The 19,005-nt window shown below is 40.6% G+C and overlaps 1 protein-coding gene across 1 annotated transcript; it reads left to right on the top strand.

The window, feature by feature from the left end:
* The first annotated feature begins 931 nt into the window (after positions 1-931).
* On the top strand, positions 932-6,928 carry LOC126263290 (mucin-5AC-like). Its single transcript, XM_049960376.1, has one exon. It carries the CDS (start codon positions 932-934, stop codon positions 6,926-6,928), a length of 5,997 nt encoding a protein of 1,998 aa, XP_049816333.1.
* Positions 6,929-19,005: the final 12,077 nt, after the last annotated feature.

Raw genomic sequence — 19,005 nt, 5'->3', positions numbered from 1 at the left:
AGTGTGGCAAACAGTTTAATGTGCCAGGAAGTTTCACACTAGCACACACTTTATTCCAGGGTAAAAGTTTGAATGTATAAATCATGTTCATATTTACCAAACTGGGTTTTCTGTTTCAGTTGCCGACGACGCTCAGCTCGGAACATTGGTAGAGGATCGGCTTCATCAAGGGGCATCGAACGAGAGTCCAAACTTCAACCGGCTCAGGCGACCATCTAGATGGCGTTCCAGATCTCCTGAGGTGGTAGGACCAACGGACAGTAGCACAACCCCTTCCCAGCCTTCTGTTGACGTAGCCGACAGCCAAGAATTGGGTTCGTCCTCCCCACCAGGTAGGTCCTACAGATCACGGACTCGAACCGCACAACGGAGCAGCAGAAATCGAACATCTAACTATGCTCCAGTATTCAGAAGGCCACAGCACCGTTACGCACTCAGAGGAAACCATGAACAGAGCAGTTCCACGGCATCCAGGGTGACATTTCCTCTCACCTTTAGTTCAACGACTGCTTCGATCTTAACGCAAGCTACTACAGAGGGCTCTGAGCGCACCTCTAATTTCAAGGAAATACTCACATCGGCCACAGCTGAGCCAATCGTTGGTAGAAACAACCCAGGTGAAAAATCACCATTTTCAGAAGATTTTAACAACAGACTCACGGAATCGCCTCTTTCTATAGACCTTTCAGTCTCTGACAGGCCTCCAGCGCTAACTGAAATCGGTCAAGAAGACGTTGCAAAGAGTACTCGTCGATGGACTCTCTCTTCCACAGCGCCTGCCTCTGGCTTCGATTCCCGGCGGACCAGCCCTCGAGCAGCTGGTATCAGATCTCTTTTTGGAAGACGCTTTAAACATCGAAGCACATTACAGCCAGAGAAATACGTGAGTCCTTCAACGTCACAGTTTACCACTACTGCTGAAACTCCTTTAATGCGGACAGTACAGCTGGATGGACATACTCGTGCTGCCCGTGATTATGAAGTGCTCGAGACGACCACCCCGCAAGTTGTTGCAAGGACACCTAGAGGAAGACGGCGGCTGGTTAGTGTTTCTAGGAGAATACGGCCTATTGACGTTAGTACAGAGGCTACAGTCTCGCCAAGAGGAGACGAGGGACAAGATCAGCGCACCATTATCAGAGTCCATAAGAGGAGGCGTCCTGTCACCATCGATACCACCACAGTTTCAGCAGTTCCTACCACAGCGGTCAGAGATAGCCTTCGCAAGACTAAAGTTTATAAGAGAAGGCGTCCAGTTCCCACGAATGCTGTCACCACAGAGCCTTCACTTCCGGAGGAGGATGCGTCAGGCAACCAACGCGGATATAGGCGTGTGCGTCCATCATCACCTCAACAAGAATCAACGAACCAGCAAGGCAGCACGACCAACAGCGAGAGTTACAAACCATCAACACAAAGCAGTTCCAAATCGGAGGAAACATTTGTAGGAGGTCGAAGAAAACATGTCGGTAAAGTTAGGGTCAGGGGAAGGAGGCCATTGTTGAGCGATTCTGAAACAGGTGTTGGATCTTCTGAGAAGGCAGTTGAAGGTGAGGTACTTGGAACTGTACCGACGACAACTGTGGAAACACCACAAAGTACTACTTCAGTGGTACAAGAAGTTCCTAAACCTCACGCTCTACCCTCCATGAGCACCACAGTAGAGGCCACAACCAGCAGACGAGTGCTTTCACGTTCAAGACGCCCATTTTTTGGTATCCGCCGAGCCGTAACACCCAGTATAGCTCCATTTGTACAAGCAGAACCCACCTCCCCTACGACCCCCTCTAGTCTTCAGGAGGAGAGTAGTACTGCAGGATCTCTGACATCTTACACTCCAACAGAAAGGGGGGACACTATCACAGAGGTGACGACTGTAGAAAGGATCGACATGCCCACCACATCATCCAGCAATCAGTCTACTACACAAATCACTGGCGACACCGTATCAGAGGATGAGGGAGGCCAGTCAAAAAAATTCACTCCAAAATTTAGAGGAGCCAAGGGACGTCACCCTGGAAGGAGAGTCGGCCTCGGAAGCAAATATTCGAAAGAACAACGAAAAACCACCCCTGAGCCTAATGGAATTGGCCTAACATCTGGAAGGACTAAAGCATCTTCAGTGAGTACTGCCAGCGAGCGACCGACTGGAAATATTTCAGACCGTTTTGTAAAATCGAGGACGCTGAACTCACTGAGAAATAGGAAACCGATATCGCTCCTTCGACGGAATAACGTGAGCAACGTAACTGAAGTGCTGACAGCTGCCAACAAGTCCTTGGACGAGCACACGGTTGAGAATGAGAGTCCTGTCGCCTCAGATGGTGGATCAGCGAGTTTTCTGAATACGTCTGTGGTAGACAATAACACCACAACTGATTCTCCAGCACCATCCACAATTAAGGGTAAAGATCGTTTGAAGAAAATTAAGAGACCTCTGACAGTAACAAAAATAGGAGGTCCTCCAAAGTTACCTGTTCTCAAGAAGATTTCGTCGAACTTAACAGAAGATGAAAAAGCCGAGACCTCAACGATATCGGAAAAAGGGACGCGACTCAAGGGCAGGAAACCGACCAGCCTTGATAAGCTACTAAAAATGAGAAGGCCTCTTCCAACATTACTGAGGAAATCTCAAAACGAGTTTGTATCACCTGCACCTGAGAATGTCGAGAGCAGCAGCAACAGTGAAACAACAATTGCAATCAGTACTTTACCAACATCAGCAGATACTACCCCAGGCCAAACGACTGCAGACGAAATTGAAACCACTACCGCAGCAGCTGCTGCTTCCTCTTTGCAACCGAATATAGACGACGGTGCTCCTAAAGGGATCAGGAAACTGCCGAAAGGATTTAAACCGTCACGTTTCAGGCCGACAATTGGTGAACCGAGAAAAATTGGGATCAAGGATACACCTAGACAAGGTGCACGGGGTCGACCTCGCCTTACGCCCTCGAGTGCTGTGAAGAAAGGAGTTAATGGCACTCAAGTGGTAGCTCCTTTGAAAACCGGACTCTTCGGTAACAGGAGACCCTTTTCTGGTTTTAAACCATCCTTGCTTAAGTCGACGGGCAGGTTCAACAAGAAACCAACTGACTCTGCTGACGAGAACACCGAAATACCAACAACGTCAGTGAAAGGAACGACAGAGGCTTACAATGCCTCACTAAAAGTGGCAGATAAAGTGATAAAAGATTTTGGCGTCAACACTGCCTCAACAGTGGAGGACGAGGAAGTTCAGAATGTGACCACCGACAGACCCACTGTAACTACAGAAGAAACAGCTACGTTTCAAGCAAAGAACGACAGTCTAGGAAACGAAGTGGGGGAAACCTTAGATTCACTAGTAGATCCCTCCTTGTCCCCACTGGAGGAGAGCAGTACCACCACGAGGAAAACTTTCTTCTTTCCCAGGGCGCGAGGCCGTGGCAATGACAAGTCCTCCAAGCTCAAGAGTCTCCAGAAACTACTATCGGTGCTTCGGCAGAAATCTAATGGCGGAGTCGCAAGTACTACAGTGAAATTCGATAGTGAAACAGCGCATCCGACGCCAGAGGTGCCGAGCGAACTGAACAGTGATTCGGCAGGCGGTCGTCCATCCGATCTTCAGAATACCATTTCTCAAACAGAAATACCTATTTCGGGAGTAAACACTGTTTCTTATGGTGACGATCTTAAAACAACAGACACAACTGAAGAATCCACTTTTACAACAGTAATAGAAACTACTGTTGTGCCTGTTGTTCGCGAAGGCAAGGTCAGTCGGTTGGGAATTACGGAGAATTACGGGAATACATTCCTGCAGCCCTCTATGACAACAGAGACTGCTGCTTTTTCTGTACCCGAGAAGTCAGATTACGAAGACAACACTACAATGATAACGAAAATATTTGAAGCCGAAACGGAAACGACCTTCACGGAAACAACTTACCCAGAAACAACCACAGAAAGCGGTGGGAGATTGGTGCTGAAAGGATCCGATTCTTTGGATGGTAAGAACAGTGGAATGAAATGCTCGAGTATGTCAGGGGAATCAATGACTACCAATGAGCACTTGAGTTCTCCGCAGACAGGGGAAAAAATGAAGGATAACGCTAGTTTCCTTTGTGGTAAGAATGTTAGGACTGACACCACGGAATTGCCCCTCTCTGTTACAAAGAGAACGGGTGAATCCAGCGCAGAAGTACTAGATCAGTCGACAACCATGGTTTATGAAGAAACCGCAACAGTAACTGAACCATCGCTAACGTTCCAGAGGGCAACACTGTTGCCAGAGTTGACCGTTCCAGAAGATTGGACGGAACCCACCAGCACTGAAACTACTGAGGGCACTACACCAGGATCTGAGAGCCAACTTTTTCCTCTCACAGACATAGTACTGCATAATTTGACAAAGGCCATCAGCCAACTGGCGAATGAGATCGATTCAGTTTACAAAGACGTCAATGTTACTAGCGAGTTCACGTCACCACTTACGACAGATTTGCCAAACATTACTGAGCAAGCAACTCATACAAGCGTAGAACTGAATACCTCCATTCCTCCTGGCATAGAAAATGTAGTTTTGACAACAGAAACTCCGATCGCAACGGATACTGTGAATGCAGAAACAGTGCCGCAACAATTTAGCACTACATCCGAAACAACTACAACCGAGGTTAATACGGAAGACCCTGGTACTACTATCGGAACTACTGTAGAGAATACTTACAGCGCCGTTGTCAAAGAAACTGAACTTCCCGCAGCGACAACTGCAGCACCAGAAGAAACCAAAGTGCCTTCCGAAATGGACCTTGAGCAAAGCACTACTTCCATTCAAGGGCGTAATGTGTTCACGGAGAGTGTGCATACAGATAAGGCACTGGCTACTACTGATGTCTCTGACATGTGGATAGGAGTCACATCTGGAAGTGTAACCGAAGTTTACGAAACAATGGCAACGCAAACTGAGAGTCCAGATTCAGAGGCGACTGAAGGGAACTTGTCTGATAAGAGTTCACTTCCCACTACAAGTCCCATTACAGAAGAAAACGGAAGAAACATAACAAAATTTGTGAATGGGTCGCTCGCAGGTCTTTCTGACGACCAGTCAGAATTTGATTCGAGTTTTTCAAGAGGAAGTATTAGTACCGTCCCGACAGTTGATGAATTACCAACAGCAGATACGACTGTAGTCCCAGATCTGTCGACCACAGTCCTTGTGCTTGAGGTGCGAGGAGATGACAGAGGATACTCACAACCCTCAACCACTGATGACGTAATAACATATGACACATCCAGTGTAATGCCAGAGTCTGATACGTTTAATGATGTTAACAACTCGTACCCAGTAAAGGGCGACCAAGGAGCATTGTTGGGTTTCGCATCAGGAGAGGAACAACAAAATCTTACTATAGAATCTTCGGCCAATAACGGCATCACGGAAGCAACCGTTTACGAAACTCAGCAACCGGTCACAAATGAGGCAGTGACAGAACCGGTGACGGAAAGTGAGACTCTTGAACCTTCTACCCCGAAGAATTCAGATGTCAATGACACTACTATAAGTGATCCAACTTCTATTTTGGGTTATGAAATGGCTACTGATCCTTACACTGTTACAGCCGAGGTGACTGAAGAAGGTTTATCATCGACCACGGTTCAGACAATCAAACCCGAAGAGAACGATCTAAAAGCGAACGAAGTAAATTTTGACGACAGCTTATACCTGCCTACAACACAGGTTAATGAAGCAACATCACCGACCCAGAGATCGGAACCCACTAATACCGAATCGTCTGTCAGCACAACGACAGAACCCAACCCTTATGTATCTGCCTCCAGTATAAATTCAGCAGAAGAAATGCTCACATACAGCTCTCTTCCAGATACTGCATCAACAGCAAACGCTTTCCCTGAAGATAAGAATACGGTTTCACCCGGAGACATCACTTCACCAGCAGTTTCAGATAACACTGTAACAGACAGTACTTCAACCGAGCCTGGTAGTCATCTGCCCGAAAAGACTACCTATCTTACTTATTTTGGAGACGAAATTACGACAGAGTCCACTTCTGTCGCTGAGGATTCAGATCTACTTGAAACCTACGCTTCTTCTGGTCCGTTTCACATTCAGACGGTCACTTCATTCAATTCTTTACTGGGCGAGAGGGCCCATTTTCATAAAGAGACCACTTTATCTCCATTTGCTGATCCACTGATCACCTCCATGGACAACGAAGATGACCGAAATGAAGGTCCTTCTGCATGGCACTCTTCATTCGCAGAATCTGAAAGCACAACGGCCGATCATGACACCTCATTTTCACCTACAGTTACTGCCGCTTTTCCAATGACGTCAGAAACTGTAGCTGGCGTAACTGATGTTACGTCAGTTCAGTTCAGTAACACCAAACAGGACTCCAGAGAAGACGATGACGTGGTAAAATACCGAGATATTGAACGTAATTCAATCTACACAGATGTTTCCACGCCAACTTTTGCAGATAGTGTCCAATCAACTACACCGCTATCTGCGAGTAATTACACTGAACAATGGACGGAGAGAATCGAAAACAATGATACTGTCAATCAAGATGATATAGTCACTGGAATTACTGATGCAAGCTTCATATATACGGACACCACGAAATCACCGTCTCCAGATTCTGAAGGCAACAATCACCAGTTACTAACCACTGGAGCTGCGACACAGTCACAAACAGAAAATGGTCTTGCTACTTACTGGACAGAATCCGTTGAGTCCGCGGCGACAGATACCCTGCTAACAAGAGAAGTCGAGCCCCTAACGTCCGATACAAAGGATATAACCGAAAGTTCCTTTAGTGATAGCAGCACAAACTACGCAAGTCCAGATGATGAAAGCCTACACGGAGACGGTAATGGGAGGTTCCCAGCTCTGGATATCAACACCCTTGCTCCTTCTTGACGTTTCCAACGTCAGTAAAATTACATTTTCCTTCCATAGTACAAATTCTCTTCTTAATGTGAGCATGAGCAAGAAGAGGTAGGATTAAGATGCGGAACTGTACTACTTAAGTGAATATATCGCTCTTGTCGACGTGTGCCCGATACGTCAGTGTTATTTCGCCACGAAGAGCGTTTCGTGTTTGCCAGGCACAGAAGGTACTGCAACTAAACATTTGTTTTTATTTATACATCACTGCCTGATGTCCACTGCATTTACAAGACTGAGTTTTTTTTAAAAAAAATAAGTTTTTAAGTTAGTTGATAGGCGTGTACCTCTATCGAGCAAGGGAGCTCATGTGCAGTATTAAGATATTTGTTTGTTTTGAATACTGTCTGCACACATGGTTGATGTGTACTGAGCCATCTGCAATAAGCTTTTGGAGTATACCGTGTGTTTAGTGAGGGACACGACATAGGTGGCTACCGTAATGAAATTTGTGCCAGTGCGAGGTGGTTAAACCGAAGGTGTTGTGCAGCTCGCAGCAACATCTATTAACTGCTGTTTGCTGTAAAGGACGAACACAAACAGTAATATATATGTCCATTACGTACCATAATGCATATACTGTTACACGTGATTAAATTTTTGCATACTAATCGCAAGTGAGTTTTGTGTGTCCCGTATAAACATCAGTGTAAGCCCTCGATATTTCCTGCAATAAAATTTGTCAACTGCCAATACGTTAATTTATAGAAAATTCGTCTTCACGTGCCTAATTAGTTTTAACCTCTAAGGAAACTACTACAGCTGAGACTGTAGGAATAAGATAGTCAACAGTAAATTAGCTATAAGTTGAATCTCTTTCAGATTAATCTAAGAATGTTAAGGAAAGTGAAACCTATATCAAGAGTGAAAGTGAATTTCATAGTTTATCGAGGATGAAATAGAATAAATTTAAAATCAAGTTAGACAATTAGTGTATGTTGAGTGCTCCATATAGCACCTCATTTGGTAATACTTGGGAACGATAACTTAACCACCTGAAAATCGACTTCATCTAGAGGAATTTTTATGCTTCGTGATTTTTCCTTGATTTGTGATATTTTCAAAACTGATTTCAGTTAATGACTAGTTCCACAGAGCGTATTTAATTCATCTATGTTTGTGACTTATTTCAATACAAAAATTAATTCTTTCATAAAAGTGTTTTATTATTCTCCCTATATTAGTACTGGGCAAAGAATAATGCGCCCAATGATAAGAAAATTTCCCGCCATGTCACCCGTCACTCAACTCATCTAGCTGGTTACATTTTAAATTTGCCCAGCGAATGTTTTGACCAGATAAAGCAGGATGGAGTTACAATGGACTTATTTTCTTGTCAAAATATGTCTTACATATAGTTTCCTTTTATTAACAGGTTGTGTTATTTAAGAAGACGTATTTAAAAAGATATGGACTCACAAATAGCTTTCAAAAGAGAATATTTTAATATGAATTACTGACTTGCGAGTTGCAATATGAACTGTTCGCCTGAGTCGCAGATAAAAGGAACAATTGTGTTGTAAAAAAAAAAATTCTTCTTTTTATTTGGCTGAGGATATTAATCTCATCATACTCTGTTGTAATTTTATAAATTACACAATTTCACGTTTTTATGTGATATAAATTATGTCACTTGTAAATACTCTACTTTTTTAAGTGTTCAACCGGTAGATATTATTATTTTTTTAAAATAAAGCACTTTTGATAATATTCATTTATCATGTAATTCTGTCATATCACTGTAATGCCTTAAAAGTTACGTCAAGTAACTGACTGTTTTACTATGAATGTTATTAATGTTATTGCACGATACAAAATTAATTGTTTAGCTACCAAAACTATCATGGTTGCCTTCCTTGTAACTTTATTCGTTGTGATTTTTTATTTGGTAATCCTCTTTTTCTCCACAAGACCTGCTGAAAAACGTATTACGTATTTGTGTACACATAACATTCATTTTGATAAGAAACAGAAATGGAGATCTTTAATACCATTTTGTAGTAATGTAATCCACTATGGGCCGTAACAGGGTTTTAACATTCAAAGGTGCTCGAAGTGGTGACTGTGGACAGTGGTACTCTTGTGAAATTCCCTCTTTGTGGGAAATCTCAGTAACTCAGCAAACCAATTGTGGGTAGGTCACTCCGACAAGAACTATGCTACGAATTTATTGTGCATGTCTTCTAACGGATAAAGCGATTTTTAGGCCTTATGTATAGACCACAAAGTGGAGGATATACACTGTAATTTAATATGACAGGAAGTTATTTGACAAAAACAATCTTTCATTCATACGTTCTAATTTATTTATTAAAATGTAGATGACCACAAATCATGAAAGGAAGGCCAACACAGTTTACTAATGTTATGTGTATGGTAACTCTGATTAGCGATTACATAGATAATAGTGTTATGGTCTGCATGAGAAACTGCACCTTTGACTCAAAATGATGGTCTGAAACTCAAATTCAAAACTCGCTGTTTCTGCGGGACAACAGCGATTGACTAATTGGTAGGTTCATACTTTCAACACGTGTGGGTTGAACCTGAGATAGGCGATCGTATATAATTCCAAAAGTGAATAATAAGAATGACCTAGCTCGCCAATGCTGCTACGCATGCTCACCGTAATTTAATTTCCGTCTGTCGTGATGTAAGCCGCTGTCGTGCAGACACTCTTAGGAAAACGAGGGCGCGTTGCTACAACTGCAACGCCATTCCCTGGACGTCTTCTGACTCGGAAGATGCTGTGGTCAGCATCGTGTCTCGACTGAAAATGATGCCACCTCCACCACATCTCAACCCCGAGTCCTATATTTTTGACTCCCTCTTACAGTCCGCTCTGCATTCCCAACACCGAGCGGTTCTAGGCGCTACAGTCTGGAACCGCGCGACCGCTACGGTCGCAGGTTCGAATCCTGCCTCGGGCATGGATGTGTGTGATGTCCTTAGGTTAGTTAGGTTTAAGTAGTTCTAAGTTCTATGGGACTGATGACCACAGCAGTTAAGTCCCATAGTGCTCAGAGCCATTTGAACCATTTTTGCATTCCCAACAAACTGTGCTAGTTCGGCAACAGCGAAAATAGGAAACGCTGGGGGCCAGTAGCGAGGTATCCATCCAGCATAGAATCCCGCCAAAACCGTGCGTCTCTATCTGGCGCCAGTCATTTAGCACAAACTCCACAACTACCAAAAATCGTCCACTTCACCTATGTGCTCATGACGTCACACTGTAATCCGCCAACAGCACGTTTTCGAGCCTTTGGCACTAGCCTCACATCAGAGGGTCTCTGAAATTAGGAACGACAGCTCACAAGGCTAGAACATTATTTTCAGCAGCCCGTGATTTCTGGAGCGGCCAGTGGCTATATGCAAGGCAGTCCACAAACCATGAGGAAGCAGCTCCCGCCTGATGCTCAGGGCGCCTATCCACCCCGGGTGAACACTATGCAGGATGAGGTTGTGCAGCTGGCTAATGGTTTGCTACGCCTCGGCAGTGCCAGTTCTTCAAAGCCTATTTGAACCTCCGTCTCCGCTCCCAGCATTCTCTGTTCGCCCTGCTGCAGCTTCCACTCACTTGTCTTGCATGCATAAAGCGTTCGGAAACCAGTGAGTCTATCACCATGTTAAAGAAGGAAAATAAAGCTACATAGAGCATTGTACTACTAGTCGCTGTGGTCCAAAATCATCAATAAAAACATTCTCAAACCAGTCTCTACTATTACCATCTTCTAATTACACAAATCGAATGGAAAAGGCATGCAAAGTTGCCTGCCATGTTACGTCTGCTGAAGTGACTTACAAAACAAGCACTATGTGTTCTTGCATGTTCTTTGGAGTTGTAGTAATGTCACGTGGTCAACGTCTTTTATGCACCCTCAAACAAATTAGTGCAGAGGAGAGGGAAGGAGGATGAGAGAGATGGGAAAGAGACAGGAAAAAAGATAGGGAGGAGAAAGGAAAGAGGGAAAAGGAAAGAGAAAGAGCAAAAGAGACGAGGACAAGAGAGGCATAAGAAACAGGAAATGAGATAAAAGAAGGAAAAGAAAAATATGAAACTAGAATTTGGTATAAGCTGATTTGACGACGCTTCGATAAATAGTACATCGACACTGCTTTATTCAAAACCAAACAGGTCTTCGATTGGAGCACATGGCTGATGGGGCGTTGCTCCAGATGATCACACTGCAGAAACACCTGAGAACTGCCAGCAATCGAGCCCAGGATTTCAGCTTCCTATATCATAGAAATGGTTAGTAATTATAGTAGTTATAGAAAAATACCGAATGATTAACCTGTCGTCTTGGCATAAGTAGTTCAACAACACAGAAGACATTCTTGTCTGCTAAGCAACAGTAACTTTTAAAATTATAATAGCCAAACTTTACTCCACTAAACAAAATATCTGGTGCAGAAAATTCTCTGAAAATAGTCTTTTGTGCACTCATAACCGCATTAGAAACGTTCCACACAATTAGACTTAAGTACAGACTCGAGGCACTCTAATACTATGGTATGGAGAATATAGTTATGATACAAATATTACTAAATTAGGGGTAAAAGATTTTTTTATTTCGTCAAATTGATGATTATATGCAATAGGTAAAGGTGGGGTTACATAAAATTCCTTATCGTATCTGTAAGACAATATATGTAGATTATAACGCACCTATGGATTAAACGAATATAATTATATATTAATGTCGCAAAATGAAATAATAATTGTTGGTGAATGAGCGTTAGCTACCACCAGATAGGATACCAATGCACGACACACTACTAGTATAAGTCCCAAATATTACACTAAGTGAATGCCCAGTATTTGATCTTTGTAGAAAATTGATCAAGTATTTATAAATCAGGCTGGAGGCATTAGTTAAGACAACACACAGATCCTTCTTTTAAAATTTTTATTTATTTTACTTTACTTAGAATATTGCACAATCTTACCTTCTCCACAGAAGCGAGTAGTCAGAAGTGATCGCGAGAGAAATGAATCAGAAGGGCGCAAAAGAAGAAGTCTTGAACAGTAATGATTTCATGTTTTCTAATTTCGTAATGGCCAATGAGTGGAGTTGGGAGCAGAACGGAATTATTACACTGCATTTAGTCATAAACACTTTGGATTCATATACCCCAAAAAACGATCTATCTCTGGCGCAAAGTGCGTGCTCGTGTACTTGAGATTACATTCGCCCCCATCTAGTTATTTAAATAATAAGTATTAAGTCATTCAGTTCCATTCGTGTACAAACGACAACTAATTTTTTTCAAATTAAATCGTATCGTTACTGTTTCAAGAAAATTTTGTTTTATATGCTTTTTTAAGTAAGTGCATAAGGCACATATTTTAACTTTCTGAACATCAGTTTTGCTTAGTATACACATTTTTATTACAATATTTTTGTCTTGTTGTTGAGTACGTCACTGAAAAACATTTTACTTAGGATTTCACACGACATGGTTCACCCTTATCATATATATATATATATATATATATATATATATATATGCTGCACGTGATACTGCTTACTGTTTTATGCTGGGATTAGATTACATACATGAGCCTTCAGTTTAAGGCGCGGTTTCGTTTCCTCTGTGGTCAGAAATGTTAACGTGACTGCCAGTCTGTGTCAGAAAGTAAACACAAGTTACGTACTGGAAGTTTTTTCTATTACGAAACGTTGCGTAAAATATATATACCTATCTCTTGGTTTCATAGACTGCCTCATGTTTGTACCTTGCGACAAATATCTTTTTCAACTATGGTGATTAACTGCGAAAAAATTTCCCCTTCCAATCGAATGAAATTACGAAACGAATCTCGATCTTGAAATCTATGTGATGATGAAATACAAGTTCAGAGTGATGGTAGTTAAGACATCGACGAGGAGATGGATGTTACGCATGCGCAAAATACACTAGATGCTGTACTTTAACTAGATTCCAGTGTCAGGAATTCGTTTATGAAAGTATTTGCATGGAGTGTAGCCATGTATGGAAGTGAAACATGGACGATAAATAGTTTGGACAAGAAGAGAATAGAAGCTTTCGAAATGTGGTGCTACAGAAGAATGCTGAATATTAGATGGGTAGATCACATAATTAATGATGAAGTATTGAATAGAATTGGGGAGAAGAGGAGTTTGTGGCACAACTTGACAAAAAGAAGGGACCGGTTAGTAGGACATCTTCTGAGGCATCAAGGGATCACAAATTTAGCATTGGAGGGCAGCGTGGAGGGTAAAAATCGTAGAGGGAGACCAAGAGATGAATACACTAAGCAGATTCAGAAGGATGTAGTTTGCAGTAAGTACCGGGAGATGAAGAAGCTTGCACAGGATAGGGTAGCATGGAGAGCTGCATCAAACCAGTCTCAGGACTGAAGACCACAACAACAACAACCATTTAATACCGAACATGTGATAGAGATTCAATGGAGTTAACGGATAACTTCTGCTAATATGTATCACAGACCGTTGTGAACCACATGTAGTGTTGCCCTACCAGCAGTTCGCTGTTCAAACCATCGACGAGCCCAGATTCTTCCTCGCGATTTTCTCGACCCTTCTTGAAAGAACGCTATCTGAGTTTGTAAACAAACTGTGTGATTTGCACGTCAGATGCAGCTGGCAACTGCTGCTAGAGGGTGCTGCGGTCGCATATAAAGATGAGGAGCATGTCCAGTAAGATGCAGCAGGTCGTTTCATAGTGCATGCAGCAACCACGATGAATACCACCTCTGACGGGCTTCACGACGAGAAGTATGTGCTGAGTGAAGACGGCTTAATCATCTCTAAACAGCTCCACCCATTTAACTATAAAGATTTGTGAGAAGAATAGGTGTCAAACGATTTTTTTCCTGTTTCTGTGTTCATTGTTGTAGAAGTGTACCACATAGTTCGCTAATACATAAGTTACGGATTTCTTTGTCTCACAATGCGTACATCATGCAAAATGTAGGGTGATGTAAGTTCATTGATATTAAACTTTCACAAGCAGATACGATATTTTGTTATTTAACCCACCTGTCACGCCTAGTGGAAACGTCGCATACTAATTTACGGGATAGTAATAGATGAGCATCTGAAAATTGCAGCATCGGTAGCAAAAGGTGTCGTGTCTGACTATTAGTGCAAATGAAAGTGGGTGTAACAGAAAACGTGTGAAGATCTATGAATTACAAGAATAAAGTTTCAGTATTATCTATCAACTGGGTTCGGCATTTGACACCGACATTAAAAAAAAAAAAAAAAAAAAAAAAAAAAAAAAAAAAAAAAAAAAAAAAAAAGCCTTCAGAATCAACTTTAGTTTTACGTGGTGTAGGCCAACACTCTAATAGATAGTTTTGTTATGAGATGCTCCGCATTTGATGCAGTAAAACTACAACGACTAGAAAACATTAAAATCATTGAGAATTTACATCTATGGGAGATAACGGATACCAATTAATGATGAGGCAATGAAGTCTGTAACAGCACTGCAAAATTTAAAGTGCCTAGTTATTACATTATTTTGTTCTCGTTATTCATTGTACTATATTCCTCTCTCACATAAATATCAGAAGTTGAACTATGTCAGAAGTCCACCACACTGATATCAAAGACAGTGCCGTCAAACTGAATGTTTTCGTACTAAAACTGGATTTTCTTTCTATCGTAATGCCGGCGTGTTGTTATAAATATTACGATTCCACAAAAAAATCCTTCAACAAAGTTTCATACGCTTAATATCACAATGATTAGAACAAGTAACCGGAATATAATTATTCTTAGAATTCGCTGAAGAGGTAATAAACCGCAAACAGAATTATTAATTATTATTTTTTGAGGAATGTGTTCTATTATTCATCCGTTATAACATTATTTAGTTGGAAACAAGTTCCAAATAGTTTGCGTTTTGTCGTAATATGTGTAAGAGTTCAGTTGTCCTTGTGGTCACCTGAAAGCCCACATGCTTTTCGTTATTACCCATACTAACTGCGGCGTGTAATTAAATACAGTGCGAACAAGCAGATCCTCTACATAACCCGTCCTTTTTACGTATAGAGAGAGCAACAGTGTGATGAAACACGCGGGAAATAGATAATTTACTGGTGATTTATTGTGGTAATTATGTCATAGTTTTCAGAATTAGTTTAACACATTCCACACGTATTAAGTAACCATAAATTTCTTGTTGTGCCTCAGATATGCGCACTGCAAACATTTATAACACATTCGCACACTTGCGCACAGAATTTACTCTGCACACGGACAGACTAGGTACGCTGCTTCTGCACTGTAGAGTGAATAGGAGGATGATGAACTTCGCTGTTTGCGAACTTTAAACACTTATTCAGCATCAACAGCTTCTTACTCCAGCGAAATGACTCTCCAATGTATGGCGCTTGTTTTGTGCGGGTCACAATGCTGCATTTTAACTATTTTAGCTTCTCGGAAGAGGGAAGAGGCTAGTTAATCTGTTGATCTGCTCTCTATTTGAGCTAGCAATGAAATGAAAGTGATTGAAATCTAACAGCGTGTAAATAGTTTAAATTACTATCTGATCTACTAGATAAGAGTTCATAATTATTTCTTTGGGACCGTATGAATGCTGAAAGCAACACAATTTTTGCGTCATAAGGGTTTCGCCTTTACTCTTTGCAAGGGGTCTTCAGTGACGTGGAATATATACATAGTTCTGAGTATACTATTTAGGCTACATTTAGGACGTTATGTATACTAGGGAACCCAGCAATGCCTTACAATTGCTAAATATGTATTGTAACCTCCCCGCAGAAATTTATGAAATGAACATTAATTAAATGTGAATGGGCATCGTGCTAAACGTAACCTCCCAGCAAATTTTTACAAGACAATACAAATGTTAATGTGAATAGACCCCAAGTGTGACTTCCCAGCAAAAATAAAAGAAAACTCAATGATAATGAAAACGTGCCAAAAGTTAGTTCCCCACAAGATTACTGAATAATAATGACCCAAATGTTGTTGAGCTCCCACAAAACATCGTTAAATTGAAATAAAAGCAACTGTACGTTCGCTACAAAAATATTGAAAAACAATGTCCCAATGTAAACTCGACACAAAAATTGAGAAATGAACATTAATCATTAAACCCACAATAATAGGGCAGCATCGCTGACCTTAGGCCCTGTGCAATAATTAATCTGATAAATTGATTCTGGGAGGAAAAGCATAGGAAATATTGTTTCAATTGGAATGATTCTTTTCTTAAAAACGATTACTTTGAAAACAAAATTATTATTGGGGCATTTCTTGAACAAATTAATTGCAATTAACATACATTACATTATCAGATGTGCGCAATGCTGCTTCATTACCTTATTTAACAATATACCTCGTCCCGAACCTTGACCAGAGACCCATGTCGACGCCGCCGACTCCTCACACACAACTCCGACTGAGTACAACTCGCAACTGAACTCTCGCGCAGTCAAGCGCAGACTAGCAACGATAAACAACTCTCTGGTCAGAGATTCTGTCATGCCTCGCCATCGCTGGTAATGAATACATATGAAACGTACGCGTTTCATAACCCTCCACTGGGGGGGGGGGGGGGGGGGCAAAAATTTGGCAGCAATGGTGAGTCATTTGGACTTGCCATGAGCAAAAAATTTCTTCTTAACTAATTAACTTTACAATTACAGCATATATACAGATATAGAACGTGAAGTAAATATGGTGCACATGCACCAAGTACAAAACATATTAGACAATGACAAAATGTGAGTACAAAACATATTAACAAATGACATAAGTGCACACGCACTGAAAAACTCTTTAGCATTTTCACAACAAATAAACGTAATGGCAAAAAATCATGTTGACAAGTGACATAAGTGCACATGTACTATAGTTCAGAATATATCAGCAAATCACAAAATGTATAGGCCATGAATACAAACGATGTTAGCAAAAAAAAAAAAATGATTTTCACTATGTTACAAGAATTGGGATAGGAAAGGGAAGGATTGCATCATGGTTGTAGCACTTTAGGTTGCACGCAGCTGCACTGAAAGTCCATATCTTTCCACAGAAGCACAACACCAAGTGAGACAATCTGAAGTTCTTTTCGCAGAAATGTTTATCAGTGTAGCCAAGACACTGAAATGTCATAGTAATATTCCGTGTTATCATTTTGGCAGTACATCAGGTACACCAAACGGTGGGACCATAATAACGTCTCCATCGCTCACGGTGGTGGACAGCATGTCGTGTCAACACCACGCTCTTACAAGGCACACCAACGTAGAATTAGTGCAAAAACCAAATATAGTGCTCCATGATCAAGAGGATATACAGGACAAATGGATATCGCAGTAATTCAGGGTAGTTAGGTCAGAAGGTGAAGGACATGAAGTCACATACTAGTCTTCATTGGGAATTACATTAGTAGTTTGCGGCATTTATAGCCCAGTTATTGAACATTTCTGTACCATGTATGTAGTATTACAGAAAAATGTTCATTAATTGTTTTACAGACAACATTGGCACTCATTCTCTAAGTACAAATCATCAGAAGTCATTGCTTAAAACAGGAGGTAGTCAATAACATAGTATTACAGAATAATGTTGATAATTAATCATTGGTCATCCCAATACAGTAATCAGTAGCATTCATTTCCCAGTTACAAAGCATTATTAATCAATCATTGGTCATCTCAATACAGTAATCAGTAGTATTCATTTCCCAGTTACAAAGCATTATTTATTAATCATTGGTCATCTCAATACAGTGATCAGTAGCATTCATTTCCCAGTTACAAAGCATTATTAATTAATCATTGGTCATCTCAATACAGTAATCAGTAGCATTCATTTCCCAGTTACAAAGCATTATTAATTAATCATTGGTCATCCCAATACAGTAATGAAATTATGCGCATAGTATTTATGCATTCATTATTCAAGTGACATACTATTCAGAGCTAATCAATATTACTCAGAACGCTCTTAAACTGGTTCATTATTTGGGACTGGTAATACATTTTTTTGTTAGCAATGCATTGCTTTGGGTAATTATAGGGGAAAGCAAGAAGAGAAAAAAAAAATTTGCGTCTGGGTTGTTCCTGTAAATGAAAATGTGTAACGTCATTCCTCATGAGTCAGCTATAGCAAGGTTATGAAACAAGTAGAGTATATGTAATCACATTCATAAATGACATAGATTCAATGAACAACCGCTTATAGCACATTAATTTCATAAATAATTTCTCCTGCAAAAATATAAAAAAATGGATTATTAAGCTGAAAGAAGAAACGCATTTTAAGCTGAAAAGTAGTGAACTTCGAATTAACAGGTAGTGAAATGTGTATAAAAATGTGTTCCATAGCTGTCCTTTCCAAAACCTTCAGTCATTATACTATGCAATATAACACCTGCTGTCAAAGCGAACTGCAACAAATACTTAAATAACTACATAGCATGAATACATAACTTCCACATTATCCTCACCTGTAAAGAAAAAACTTCATTATCTATCATTTCATTATCTATATTATTATAACTCCATTATTATCATCACCTGTAAAGAAAAACTTCATTATCCATAGTAGCATTATTCTTCATCATTATTCATCAGCATTCATTATCATCTGAAAAAAAACCACTTCATTACTCATTGCATAACTATTCCTTATCTCTAGCATATTCCATCACTAACACTAAGATGTGTAGTTCTGTCTGACAGCCTGCATCAATCGCCTTGTATTCTGAAAGAAAAAATTAGTTAAGACTGCTATTCTACGATGTGTGTAGTATATTCTTGTTAATGCTTGTTAATCCTGATCCATTTACTCTCCCTCACGAGGTTTGCATCTTCTTTCGATGATTCCGAAGGTGAAATTCCCATTTCTGTTTAATTTATTTCTTTCACGCATCATTTCTTTCTGAAATTGATGAACAGAGATTAATGTCTTGCATTTAAGTCATATACTCATTAAATAATGACTGGTTTATGGTAACATAATTAAGCATACAGCATAACAGGACAGAAAACGTAATATGTGAAAAACATAGATAGTGTT

Source organism: Schistocerca nitens, chromosome 6 (assembly GCF_023898315.1).
Source record: "Schistocerca nitens isolate TAMUIC-IGC-003100 chromosome 6, iqSchNite1.1, whole genome shotgun sequence".
NCBI lineage: Eukaryota > Metazoa > Arthropoda > Insecta > Orthoptera > Acrididae > Schistocerca > Schistocerca nitens.
The sequence above is the reverse complement of the archived record's forward strand: the minus strand, read 5'-3'. Positions and strand labels throughout refer to the sequence as shown.

Excerpts from the sequence above, each read along its gene's own strand:
- LOC126263290 (XM_049960376.1), top strand. The coding sequence starts at position 932 with ATGCGGACAGTACAGCTGGATGGACATACTCGTGCTGCCCGTGATTAT.